This window comes from Sceloporus occidentalis, unplaced genomic scaffold, assembly GCF_023333645.1.
Source record: "Sceloporus occidentalis isolate IW3139 unplaced genomic scaffold, rSceOcc1.0.p SCAF_76, whole genome shotgun sequence".
NCBI lineage: Eukaryota > Metazoa > Chordata > Lepidosauria > Squamata > Phrynosomatidae > Sceloporus > Sceloporus occidentalis.
In genome coordinates, this window is record NW_028317056.1 from 1324067 (window position 1) to 1337158 (window position 13092).

The window sequence follows — 13092 nt, forward strand, 5'->3', positions numbered from 1 at the left end:
GCTAAATATATAAAGATGTATATATTTCTCATCTTTTTTGAAGAAAAGACTTTTATTTTTTTTTGCATGTGCAGAAAAATGTAAAAACTAAGATTTATATCCGTACAAACTGATGACTATTTTAGCGGTGAAAGATTTGGTGTCTTAGATGGCCAGAAATTGGTGATCTCGGCAGAGGATCCGATACTAAGGCTGCTGTTCCACCTACTCTGCAGAATGAATCGTTTTGGTAACTGACTCCTTAATAAGTCTGTTAAACGCTCATTCCCAGAAATAATACTTTAATCATGTTTTTGAGAACATTGTATCGTTAATCATTTTTGCCGGGATTACTTAATGGTCACGCGGTTGTTGCCAAAGTAACAGAAATAAATGTTCTAAAATTTTTTTAAAAAAAGTGTCTCAATGGAACAGCAGCTTTAAAAATGCTGATTTAATAAATAAGTAAATTAGAACCGCTCTTCGGGAAGGAATTCTGAAAAATGTCGGAACGTATCTGCTAATGAATCCAATTACATTTTTTTTGCACCAAAATGGGCCTTTATACATAACCCCATTGTACAGCGCTGCGGAATATGAGGGCGCTATATGAATCAATAAATAATAATAGCGATTTTAAATCAGCCCTTCGTGATCTGTTTGCCCTAAAGGCTGATACGTCAGAGCTGCAGTTAAAATGAGCTCTTTGGATTGGTTTTAGGAGCGAAGGTCACGCGGCCAAGTTGCACCTTTTCGTGGCCAAATGTTTTTGGTTGCCCAGATGGCTTCTAAGTGCTGGAATTCAATCCCCCCCATGAATGAAACATGTAAAGGATATTTCCGATTTATTATATACTGTACATAGGTAAATCTGTATCTCGTGTTAAAAAGATTACGAGTCGTCGGGCGTTCCGTGTCCCAGGTGGTCGCCGGCGACTCGTGGATTCGTGGCCGCTCCAGGACTCCGATCGGGAGGGGATGAAGTGGGATTAAAATATAATTTGTGTGATTATTGCACCTCCCCAGTCCCTGGGCTCGCATGAGGTCTCTCAGAGGTCCGCTCTCTCCTCTGGGCTGCTTTGCGGTCGTTGTAAGAAGATGGGGGTCTCGGTGGCCATTGGCACGTGGAGGGAGCTGCGTTTAGTATGGATGGAGTGCGTTGAACCTGCTGTAAAAGGGGGTAGGTTAGGAATGTCTGTGCGGACAAATACCCCTCTCTGTTACACTACTGCCGCTCTTTCTTCTTGTAATAGCCCCATGGCAAACCCAACAGCCCCCCGCTGGACTCACTGGAGATGGGGGAGCCATTACGTCTTTGGTGAGAGGAGGCAGAACGGGCTCTCTCCATGGACAACCTTGGAGGAGGCTGCGGGGTCACCACCACTGAAATAGAGAAGTTGGTTACTGTTGGGCTGCACTGGAGCTTGAAGATGGGCCTCAGAGCTGACACTTACTCGAGGGATCCCTCTCAGGAGGCTGGTTCCTGAACGCCGTATCCATTCGTCCTTTGTACATCACCCCGTCTATCCCCTGCAGGTCAAACTCAGTCTGGGGGGAAAGATGCAGCCATAAATGAGCTGCAGTACCGCACACAGCCAGAGGGGGTGCAGCGCAGGAGGAGGAGCTGCAGTACCGCACACAGGAAGAGGGGGCACAGCGCAGGAAGAGGAGCTGCAGTACCGCACACAGCCAGACGGGGCGCAGCGCAGGAAGAAGAGCTGCAGTACCGCACACAGCCAGAGGGGGCGCATCGCAGGAGGAGGAGCTGCAGTACCGCACACAGCCAGAAGGGGCGCAGCGCAGGAGGAGGAGCTGCAGTACCACACACAGGAAGAGGGGGCACAGCGCAGGAAGAGGAGCTGCAGTACCGCACACAGCCAGAGGGGGAGCAGAACAGGAAGGGGCCTTTAAAATATTAAAATAATGTAAATTATTAAAATAATAGTAAACCCTCCTTGTATTCCCAGCCCTGGGTCCACTACTCACATTTCTGTACATGATGTGTCCCGGGTCCCCGTAGGGATACACGGTCATCAGGTGCTGGGTGCGGGACGCCCGTTTGGGGTGTGAGCAGGACGTCTGAGGTCTCGGGGGCTCCGAGTACTGGAATTCGGGGTCTGTGGTCTGCAAAGGTTCGCTGGGGATGGGGGAGAGAGGATTTGGAGTGAGACTAGAAGGATAACTGACCCGTCACACCTCCCAGCAGAACTAAATTCATTCATCGGTGCCTCAACCAATCAGCAAAAATCAGCAATTTAACAATAGGGGAGAGATTATGCAATGGGGAGGAATAATCATGCAGATCCTGAGAACAGGACGTTACGATGGCTTCTCCCATATGATACGCGTAAGAGGGGCTTCTAATACATATATGGTTTTTAGTACGTGGATTATTTATGTGACTGTAAAAAAGCAGGAGGTGGGAGGCCCTGCATGCACTTTGGTGAGATTGGTATATATCTGGTGGGGGGTCCCGACGTGTCACAGTGCTTGCGTTCACCCCGGGCTCTTGTCGCGGCTGAAGTCTGCGCTGTTTGGCCGACTGCGAGGAAGCAGCGAGGCCGTGCGGACGGTGACCAGGTGCCTGCGAAACATGGAGAGAGAAGCAGCGATGAGAGATCCAGGGAGAAAAGACCCCCAGAGATAGAAATGGGGGGCAATGCCGCTCATGGAGCAAGGTGGTGCTGCTCTAAGTGTGGCCCCTGCTGTGGCTGTTCTAGTTCAGGGGCCACACAATCCTTATTTAAACAATAAAAATCGATTATTATAAAGAGGCATGTGTATTACGTGTTACTTACGGCCCAGTTGCCATGGTTACGGGACGATCACAGGAAATGCACTTAACTTTCTCAAAGAGCTTCCTGGGGAAAAGACGTGAAAAGTGAGAATTACATCGATTCGGACACGCGGACCGGTGGGGGGTGAGGAGCTTCCTGCCCCCGTCACTAGATACAGGTTGCAGGGGGTGCAGGTGGGCTGCATTAATGCCCCTGAGCTCGGGGCAGCCCCTGGTGGACTCCCCATTGTGATTGCCCGAGGTGACTGGACCCCCTGCTAGTTCTTCGAGACTCACTTCCTGAAGCCGGCCGCTCCATCGGGGTCGAAGGCCTGTCCGGAGCTCATGTGCTTCTTCAGGATCCGCCACAGCTCCTCGACATCGCGGTGGATGGAGTCCAGATCGGAGCGGCTGAGCTGCAGGGGGGGTAAACGGCATGATGTCTTCATGGTGTGTTGTGTGGCGGTGGGATTGTCCGCGGGATAGTTCGTGGTTCGGCGGTTTTGTGCGGTTCTCTTACCTTCGCCTCCAGGGAGGCCAGCAGTTTCTCCAGAATGCTCCTCCACTCGCCCTCTTGCGCTCCCAGCTTCTTAATCAGGTCTTGGAGAACGGCGTCCAGATCGCTCACGGCGGATTCCAGCTCCGAGTGACCCACCTTGGTGTCCAGAGACCACTTATCTGCTTTCTACGGGGACAAAGGGGGGAAACGGGCACTCAATACGACAATCCGAGAGGCCACTCCACACTCACTCTGACCCAGCCTGCCGGAACGCTGTGCACTCACATTGCTGAGCTCTAACGTGAGTTCTTCCCGATCAAGTTTCTTTTTGTCCAGGTCATAGATCTGGCTCTGCAGAGTCTGCGGGGAACGGAAATGGTCATTAACCTCCCCTCTTACCCCTAGTTTTACCCCCACACAAGCTTTAGCCACATGCATGCCCCATGTTTGACTCCCAACCAGCCGTGTTACCCAAGGAGATCCCACCTGTATGCTCTTCCAATCCCACCTGTAAACCCAAGCGCCCCACACCCCGTTCCAGCAGGTAACCCCACCCCGGCCGCCTCCTCACCGCCGTTTCCGCCAGATCTGCCTCCAGCTTGGCCGTCTTTGAGTCGAGTCTCTGCAGCGCAGCGTTCAGCTGATGCAGAGCATTCTCCAGGGTCTTCATCTGGTCCTTGTCCTGAAAGCGTAAGGAAAGAGCCGGGTTTTCCACTGTGCGGGGGCTGCTTCCGCCCCCCCCCCCCCGGCTCCAGAACCAAAAAATATCTGCAGACCCCGGGGGTAACTCAACAGACTCGGGGTAGACGGTAATCTGAACCCATATAATATGCTCTGCTGTGAAATGATATAGATATATGGTTGTGTTGTTTATATGTTGTATATATGGCTTGGATAAAATTTTAGACAATCTAGGGTTAATGATGCGATACTCTGCAGCTCTGTGCTATAATCACTGGCGTTGGTGGAGGGATGCCCTGCACGTCCTCTCACTCACTCACTCACTCACCCACTCGTACCTTCTTATTGTCAGCAAATATTCTTTCCACGTCTTCTCTCAGGCTCCGTAGGCGCTGCAACAAATCCTCCGGAATTTCCACCTTGCCTGCGACACACGAGACGTGAAGTAAGTGTGTAAGACCCGCGCAGCTCTCCCGCGTCTGGGGAGATTCACGAAGCAGCATGGCCACACTGGCCCAAAAAGACGATGGTGTCTCTAGTTGTGGATACCATTTATGGAGAGAACGGTGGACCAAACACTCGCAGTAACACCATACATTTACACCTTCATACATGCACACACTCTAACACTATACATTTACACCTTCATACATGCACACACACACTCTAACACTATACATTTACACCTTCATACATGCACACACACACTCTAACACTATACCTTCATACATGCACACACACACTCTAACACTATACATTCATACACACTCTAACACTATACATTCATACATGCACACACACACTCTAACACTATACATTTACACCTTCATACATGCACACACACACTAACACTATACATTCATACATGCACACACACACTCTAACACTATACATTTACACCTTCATACATGCACACACACACTAACACTATACATTCATACATGCACACACACTCTAACACTATACATTTACATCTTCATACATGCACACACACACTCTAACACTATTCATTCATACATGCACACACACACTCTAACACTATACATTCATACATGCACACACATGCACTCTGACACCATTCACACACACACACTCACTCTATTCTCTCCCGTTATACATGCACCTCACACAGATCCTCCTCCCCTTCCCTTTTAACTCACAGGGAGCTCTGTCTTCACTGCAGCTCACACTCTCAGACGCCGGCTGCCATCCTACTACCGCGGGGTTATTGAGCTCCCGGGTGAGTGGACGTTAACGGGGTAAGTGCTAAACAGGGATTTACTACACCCCGCCATAAAGCAATCGACACAGTCAGCTTTCGCAGCAAGGGGTGGCACTCAAATGTCACATGATCACCTACAATGGTGAGCACCAGAGCAGCTGATAAAGAAGCATTTATTCAACCATAACAAAACAACAGAAACGTTTCATCTCCCCCATCAGTATTCCCTTCATTCCCGGTCTCTATAGCTCACCGATTTCTCTACCCAGCCGTCTGAGCTCCTCCTCGATGTCGCCGACTCGTGCCTCCATCTCGTCGTGTCTCCCCGGCAGCTTTCCTAGGCTGCTCAGGATATTCTTGGCGTTTCTCTGCTTGGCGTCACCATCGAGGTTCCAGTCGGAGGTCTGCCAGGTATATAGACCCCAAAATCAGGACCCCCATGACCAAGACTCTTCCCCAGGACCTGCCAGCCTAGATATTTTTATTTTATATATAACTTCCGCATCCTCCAGAGGAGAGGACGTCACCGCAAGCACCGCCATATTGGCCAGAGTTCAAGTTTGATAAAATATTGATTTTGCATATTTTTGCTCATAATTATTCCTACGACCAGGAGGACATGAATCCCAGAAAACTCAGTGTGTGTTGGGTCATATACTGGAACTACGCTCAGGGACCTCGACCCCCAGCGTCAAGAGCCACCCATTAGCCAAGACTCACCGTCACAGCATCATGGAGCGATGACCAGGTGACCATTTCTGATGGCTTTGGGTAGGATAACAGCTTCTTCTCTAGGTTCTCCTATAAGAAGGAGGAAAAAAGGGGTTGCTAGAGTAGCAGACTTAAAGGGTTTACTAGAGTAACAGACTTAAAATATATGAGAGTGTTCCCAAATCAGGCAGAGCCGCCAGCATGTGACCTCACCAGCTGCTCCGCCATGACTGGCATATTCTGAGCTCGACCCTCCAAGTCCTGCAGCCGCCGCTGGATCTCGTGAATGTTTATCTGTAAATAGAGGTTAACAGGATGTAACAGGTCATAAGGACGGGATTAGTTATACGGCCGGAGAATATATAATATGAGGAATATACAGGGATATTACAGGTTATAAGGACGGGATTAGTTATACGGCCGGAGAGCATATAATATATAATATGAGGAATATACAGGATATAACGTGTTATAAGGACGGGATTAGTTATACGGCCGGAGAGTATATAATATATAATATGAGGAATATACAGGATATAACGTGTTATAAGGACCGGATTAGTTATACGGCCGGAGAGTATATAATATATAATATGAGGAATATACAGGGATATAACGGGTTATAAGGACGGGATTAGTTATACGGCCGGAGAGCATATAATATATAATATGAGGAATATACAGGATATAACGGGTTATAAGGACGGGATTAGTTATACGGGCGGAGAGTATATAATATATAATATGAGGAATATACAGGGATATAATGGGTTATAAGGACGGGATTAGTTATACGGCCGGAGAGTACATAATATATAATATATAATATGAGGAATATACAGGGATATAATGGGTTATAAGGACGGGATTAGTTATACGGCCGGAGAGTATATAATATATAATATGAGGAATATACAGGGATATAATGGGTTATAAGGACGGGATTAGTTATACGGCCGGAGAGTACATAATATATAATATATAATATGAGGAATATACAGGGATATAATGGGTTATAAGGACGGGATTAGTTATACGGCCGGAGAGTATATAATATATAATATGAGGAATATACAGGATATAACGGGTTATAAGGACGGGATTAGTTATACGGCCGGAGAGTATATAATATATAATATGAGGAATATACAGGATATAACGGGTTATAAGGACGGGATTAGTTATACGGCCGGAGAGTATATAATATATAATATGAGGAATATACAGGGATATAACGGGTTATAAGGACGGGATTAGTTATACGGCCGGAGAGTATATAATATATAATATGAGGAATATACAGGATATAACGGGTTATAAGGACGGGATTAGTTATACGGCCGGAGAGTATATCATATATAATATGAGGAATATACAGGATATAACGGGTTATAAGGACGGGATTAGTTATACGGCCGGAGAGTATATAATATATAATATGAGGAATATACAGGGATATAACGGGTTATAAGGACGGGATTAGTTATACGGCCGGAGAGTATATAATATATAATATGAGGAATATACAGGATATAACGGGTTATAAGGACGGGATTAGTTATACGGCCGGAGAGTATATCATATATAATATGAGGAATATACAGTGATATAACGGGTTATAAGGACGGGATTAGTTATACGGGGGAGAGTATATAATATATAATATGAGGAATATACAGGGATATAACGGGTTATAAAAACGGATTAGTAGTTATAGTATGTAATATATAATATGAGGAATATACATATAACGACATACACCAATGGCAGAAAGCAGATCAGTCACTAAATATTTCATGCACCGCGCAGCACGTGGGTTTTACTTGCTCGTAGTTCCAAAGCGGGTGCCAATAACACTGAATTGTTTTGTTGAGACTGGACGCAGTGACGATGCAAATATTAAATGCATATGTATAAGAAGAACCAGAACTCACCCCCGCCACCATATCGCTCAGGGCCCCTAGGTTTTTCTGGATTAAATCAGTGGTGTGCTTCAGACTGTTAAATGTACTTAATAATTCCTGGAAGTCGTTGATCGCCTGTGATGGAAGAAAGGATGAGGAAGGGGTTAATAAACAGGTATAGCGCACACACATATATTTATATTCCAGAACATGGCGTTGGATACAATGTTTTCTCGCACTTTAAAGGCATTTGCTTACAGGGTTCTAGGCTGCTTGGATATGCAAGATACTTCCTGGAGCGTAGGTGAGAACATGTGTGACCAACGCGTGGAATAATCACAGTGGGCCTGTGATGGGCCCATCTCTACCTCAAGACATCTCCACCAAGACATCATCTCCACTAAAACATCTCCACCTCAAGACATCTCCACCAGACCACCAAGACATCATCTCCACTAAAACATCTCCACCTCAAGACATCTCCACCAAGACACCATCTCCACCAAGACATCATCTCCACTAAAACATCTCCACCTCAAGACATCTCCACCAAGACACCATCTCCACCAAGACATCATCTCCACTAAAACATCTCCACCTCAAGATATCTCCACCAAGACTTCTCCTCTTGCTTCTAGATCCTCCTCTGCCCTTAGACCTAGAGGTTTATCTTCCTCTCTCTGGTCTCCCCATAATCATTGATAGACAGAAGTGTTTTACAGATTGAGATAAGGGGAGAAGCCACCGAACGTACTCAGAAGTCTCACCTTGTTGACGCCATCTTCGTTCATCTCCAGCTTCTTCTTGAGCTGCATCATCTGCCACATCTCCTCTACCGGCTTGTTCTGGGACTGGCTGGCCATTAAGAGACTCGCGGAGGAGGGCAGAGAGTCCAGTTGCAGGAGCCTGTCCTCCATCCTGGCCACCTTCTCCTGCAGCTGGTGAAAGACCGACGATGGTCTCCTACCTTCAGTGCTCGCTGCTCCTGTGGCCACCACTGGCTTTATAAATTCCCTCTCCTCGTGGGACAGATCCCTCCGTACCTCGCCCAGCTGCAGGTGATCGAGGAGTCCATGGAGCAGGGAGTGGAGGGCATTGAAGTTGACAGCTCCGATTTCGGGAGAACCAATGGCCAGGTTGACCAGTTCCTTGAAGGACATGGATGCTGACATGCTGGAAGTTACTGGGAGATCTGCACAGAGAGTTGGGTCAGGAGTTACGCGGACATCACCGGAAGGCTGTAAACACAAATTACCCCACACATTGCACTACCATATTTCCGGCCCCCGTCTAGTCGCCCGTTTCTCCTGCTGTAAAGACTCAAACCTAAATCAGTCGGTGGTCTCGTCTTAGATTCAGGAGCCGTATGTCTATCCCATGCATGTTTAATCCTCTCACTGTATTACCCTCTACCACTTCTGCTGGGAGGCTGCACCACTTATCCACCACCCTCCCAGTAAACTAAATATATATATATATATATATATATATAACTATATTAGAACACAGAATATCCTCCCCGCAGAGCATTACATTCTGAGTTGCCACACAAGCTTTTATACGGCTCTATTGCCCTCATTCTCACGTTACCCCGGCGAAGGGCTAAATACAGACAGCTGAACACATCGATACCCCGAAGCCACCCCTTCCTCGCTGCCTGAACTCATTCTCTAGACAACAAACTCTTTACCTCCTGATAAAAGAAAGCGGATTATCCAGGGAGACCTTGTGCTAAGATTGCAAGCTCTTCAGACCAAGGGCTGCCTGCGTTCCTGCGCTGTTACACACTGTCATGTTATTCCCACCTAACAACCCTAGCCAGCCATGCCTTCCTCTCCCGGTGTGCGGAGGGAAGTTTCCCCCGCGGTTGCCAGGACACCGAAGAACGCCTTCTAATCTGCAGAGGGCACTTGTGCTGTGTTTGGATCCCTGTTGTTAGATGCCTTGGTAACTCTAGCACTTCCCGGTGCACAGCGATGCACCCCGACCTCTAGGACAGCTACACTTCCTAAAGCACGCGCAGGACTAGTACACACAATAGATAGAAGCCTGCCGGCAGGTCGGCCCCATCCGGCCCCCGTCTAGTCGCCCGTTTCTCCTGCTGTAAAGACTCAAACCTTAATCAGTCGTCGGTCTCGTCTTTGATTCAGGAGCCGTATGTCTATCCCATGCATGTTTAATACCCTCGCTGTATTACCCGCTACCACTTCTGCTGGGAGGCTGTTCCACTTATCTACCACCTTCTCCGTAACGTAAAACTTCCTTCCATTTCATCTGAGCCGCTGACCCTTTTGTGTTAGATTATCGCCATCTTGGTGTAACTTTGTAACGTGTATTTAATGTATCGATATCTTTCCTCTAATATTTATTGAACAGAAGCTTTAGATCCGGACTGTCCAGATTTATTATGGGGAGGGGGGGTAATGGAGAAAAGTTATTACCATAGCAACCAATGCAATAGTGCAAAGATCATGGCACTGGTTGCTACAGTGATAAGACCGTATTATTTCAGTAAATCGTGTTTCATCGTTTTGGTGAGGGACGCGTCTCTGGGATGGAGGGGCATTCGGTTACGGGGTCTGTCCCGTGAGGAGGGGGTCTTACGCCCGCCATTTAGTAACGAGCCCCTAACCTCAGCAGGGTGCAGCTGTACGGGGTGCTGACGTTGATACCCCGGTAGGTACTTATTGTTATTACACCGCTAGGCCTCGTGGTTACCCCATCCGAAGGCACAGGGGGGCCAGGTGGCCCTAATCCGACCAGCTGACCACGTTTGGAGCCCCTTGTGGCCCGGTGTTCTTGGCGGTGACCTCTCAATCACATTAAGGACACTCTGTGGCCCCCAGACAGGCAGATTTTGCAACACACCGCCATTGTTTGGAGTTGCAGTTTGAATATATGGACTCGTGATTGGCTGATGATCGACCAATGGGAGCACAGTAAGCAGCAGCCTTTATCTGTTGGAAAACACCATAGAAATAAAATCATGACTGGGGGGAATCTATAAAATACCATGATGCCCCGAAGGGGGCAGGTAGACAGACGCAGAAAGAGTGGAACGTTCTAGACAGTGTTAAGTGTCTCTGGGCCACAGAGCATGCAATGTAATGATCACATGATCTCATGCAGTTTACCGTGTTTTTATATATGATACAGACTCTCTGGGCCACATAGCTTACAATCTAATAAACTCACGCGAGATCATATAACACACAGTATATTTATAGCCCTCATAGACTGACCCACAGAGCCTGCACTCTACAAGCTGGGGTGCAGCAATATGGGGTGGATCCTTCCACTGTGCCCATGACGTGTGAAATGCATCGGGAGAAGATCGTTCACAGAACTGACTACCCCGCCCACAGCCCAGTGCCAGGCCACGCCCCGGCTCTCGGGGCGGAAGTGAGCGCATTGGCCACTGGAAGTTGTAGTGCGCCGGGAGTGGGCGGTACTACAACTCCCACAGTGCTTTGCGCAGAGTAAACAGGTGCGGTGAGAGTGGAGCAGGCTGCAGGTGAGTGAGGGGGTCTTCACGGGGGGGGGTAGGTGGGTGTCACACGCACTGGGACTTCCAGGGTTAACCCTTGAAAAAACTTCGGCCCCTTGGAGATGGCTGTGAGGGGCTTCTGTGGGTTCAGGGTGCACCATGATGATGATGTCATAGGCAGGGTATAAATAGAGCTGGGGTCACTGTGCAGGCACACATACATAGAGGGGCATTATGCCCTTGGCCCCTGCAGCACCGTGTGGGAGAGAGGGGCAGTTATATAATACCCTCCTCTGCCCCTACTGTCTGTATACATATCAGGGGAGCCTAGAATTGCCTAGGGCTGGGGCATGTCGGCTGCATGGAGGGAGCTTTGCAGCTCTGGATTTAATCAGTAAGGCAATGGGGAGGAGCACTGGTCCCAAGAGCTAACAGTCTAAAGCTGCCAAAGGATTTGAAGTGTATTTTAGAAACTGTATCTGACCCACAGAGTTTACAATCCAATAATACCTCAGGTTACCGTATAGTAAGCGGTGTATTAATAGACCTCAGACTGACCCACAGAGCTTACAATCTAATTATGTCACAAGCTATCACATAACACACAGTATGTTTGGTCGGTGGCAGCCGTGTTTTGATCTGTACGTTTGCTGACGCTGGTTGGCGTGTTGCAGGAATCGTCTGTGCATGTGGTCCCGACTGTACGAGGGGCAGAATCGCGCCCCCCCCCACACCTGGTCCTATAAGGAGCGAGGCGGTGGCAGTTTGCTCTGTACATTACAGAGGTGTCGCCAGGTTAAGAGTTAATTCTCGGGGCCAGCCGGTTACGTCTGGATGAAAGCGAACGCTTTTTGGATCTCACCGGCAGGGACTGGTGTCTGCGGACCGGTGCAGCCAGAATCTGGCAAACGCATTGATTCAGGGCAAGAATGACTGCTGTGGGGGGGAGACACCCTGGCCCCAGGGGTGACACGGTGTGTGTGCGGGGGACACCCTGGCCCCAGGGGTGACACGGTGTGTGTGCGGGGGACACCCTGGCCCCAGGGGTGACACCGTGTGTGTGCGGGGGACACCCTCGCCCCAGGGGTGACACGGTGTGTGTGCGGGGGACACCCTCGCCCCAGGGGTGACACGGTGTGTGTGCGGGGGACACCCTCGCCCCAGGGGTGACACGGTGTGTGTGCGGGGGACACCCTCGCCCCAGGGGTGACACGGTGTGTGTGCGGGGGACACCCTCGCCCCAGGGGTGACACGGTGTGTGTGCGGGGGACACCCTCGCCCCAGGGGTGACACGGTGTGTGTGCGGGGGACACCCTGGCCCCAGGGGTGACACCGTGTGTGTGCGGGGGACACCCTGGCCCCAGGGGTGACACGGTGTGTGTGCGGGGGACACCCTGGCCCCAGGGGTGACACCGTGTGTGTGCGGGGGACATCCCTGTTTTGGGCAAATATTTATGGGGGAATTCTGCAGAGCTGCCCCCCCCCCCGTGCATTTGCAAAAGTCACAGCACGAAGATTTAAAGGGACCCGGCAGCTATCGTTAAAAGATGGTGGAACTGCAGCTTTAAATGTCAGCGTTTGGACTTCTCCTACAAGTGGCTTCATAACGGCTGTTTTTTATTTGCCTGAAAGCCGTTTTTCGTTAAGCAAACACTCCATCCGGGGATGTATGAGGCTTTGTTTGCTTCCGTTATGCAATAGCCCGTTATATTTGAGCAGCCAAACGCCTGCGCGATAACGAGCTGCCCCAAAACATTCAGCGGAACAGTAAATATTATTTTTAACTGATCAAAAGTGTGTTTTTGTCTCACGAGGAGGCGGATCGTTCAGAAT

At 49.0% G+C, this 13092-nt stretch overlaps 1 protein-coding gene across 1 annotated transcript; it reads right to left on the bottom strand.

Moving 5' to 3' along the window:
• Positions 1-1028: 1028 nt before the first annotated feature.
• On the bottom strand, positions 1029-8944 carry LOC149285707 (uncharacterized). The gene is made up of 16 exons (XM_089494804.1): positions 8540-8944; positions 7803-7907; positions 6082-6162; positions 5878-5958; positions 5411-5561; positions 4274-4359; positions 3763-3936; positions 3540-3614; positions 3276-3440; positions 3053-3171; positions 2778-2840; positions 2480-2563; positions 1966-2116; positions 1660-1791; positions 1434-1527; positions 1029-1144 (listed from the first exon to the last, which is right to left on the bottom strand). The coding sequence occupies exons 1-16, from the start codon at positions 8942-8944 to the stop codon at positions 1029-1031; spliced, it is 2082 nt and encodes a 693-aa protein (XP_089350930.1).
• Between the last annotated feature and the right edge of the window lie 4148 nt (positions 8945-13092).

Excerpts from the sequence above, each read along its gene's own strand:
- LOC149285707 (XM_089494804.1), bottom strand. The coding sequence starts at position 8,944 with ATGTCAGCATCCATGTCCTTCAAGGAACTGGTCAACCTGGCCATTGGT. Across the intron at positions 6,163-7,802 it reads TGAGCGATATGGTGGCGGGG|ATAAACATTCACGAGATCCA; the intron begins GTGAGTTCTGGT and ends CTCTATTTACAG. Across the intron at positions 1,792-1,965 it reads GACACATCATGTACAGAAAT|CTCCTCCTCCTGCGCTGCGC; the intron begins GTGAGTAGTGGA and ends GTGGTACTGCAG.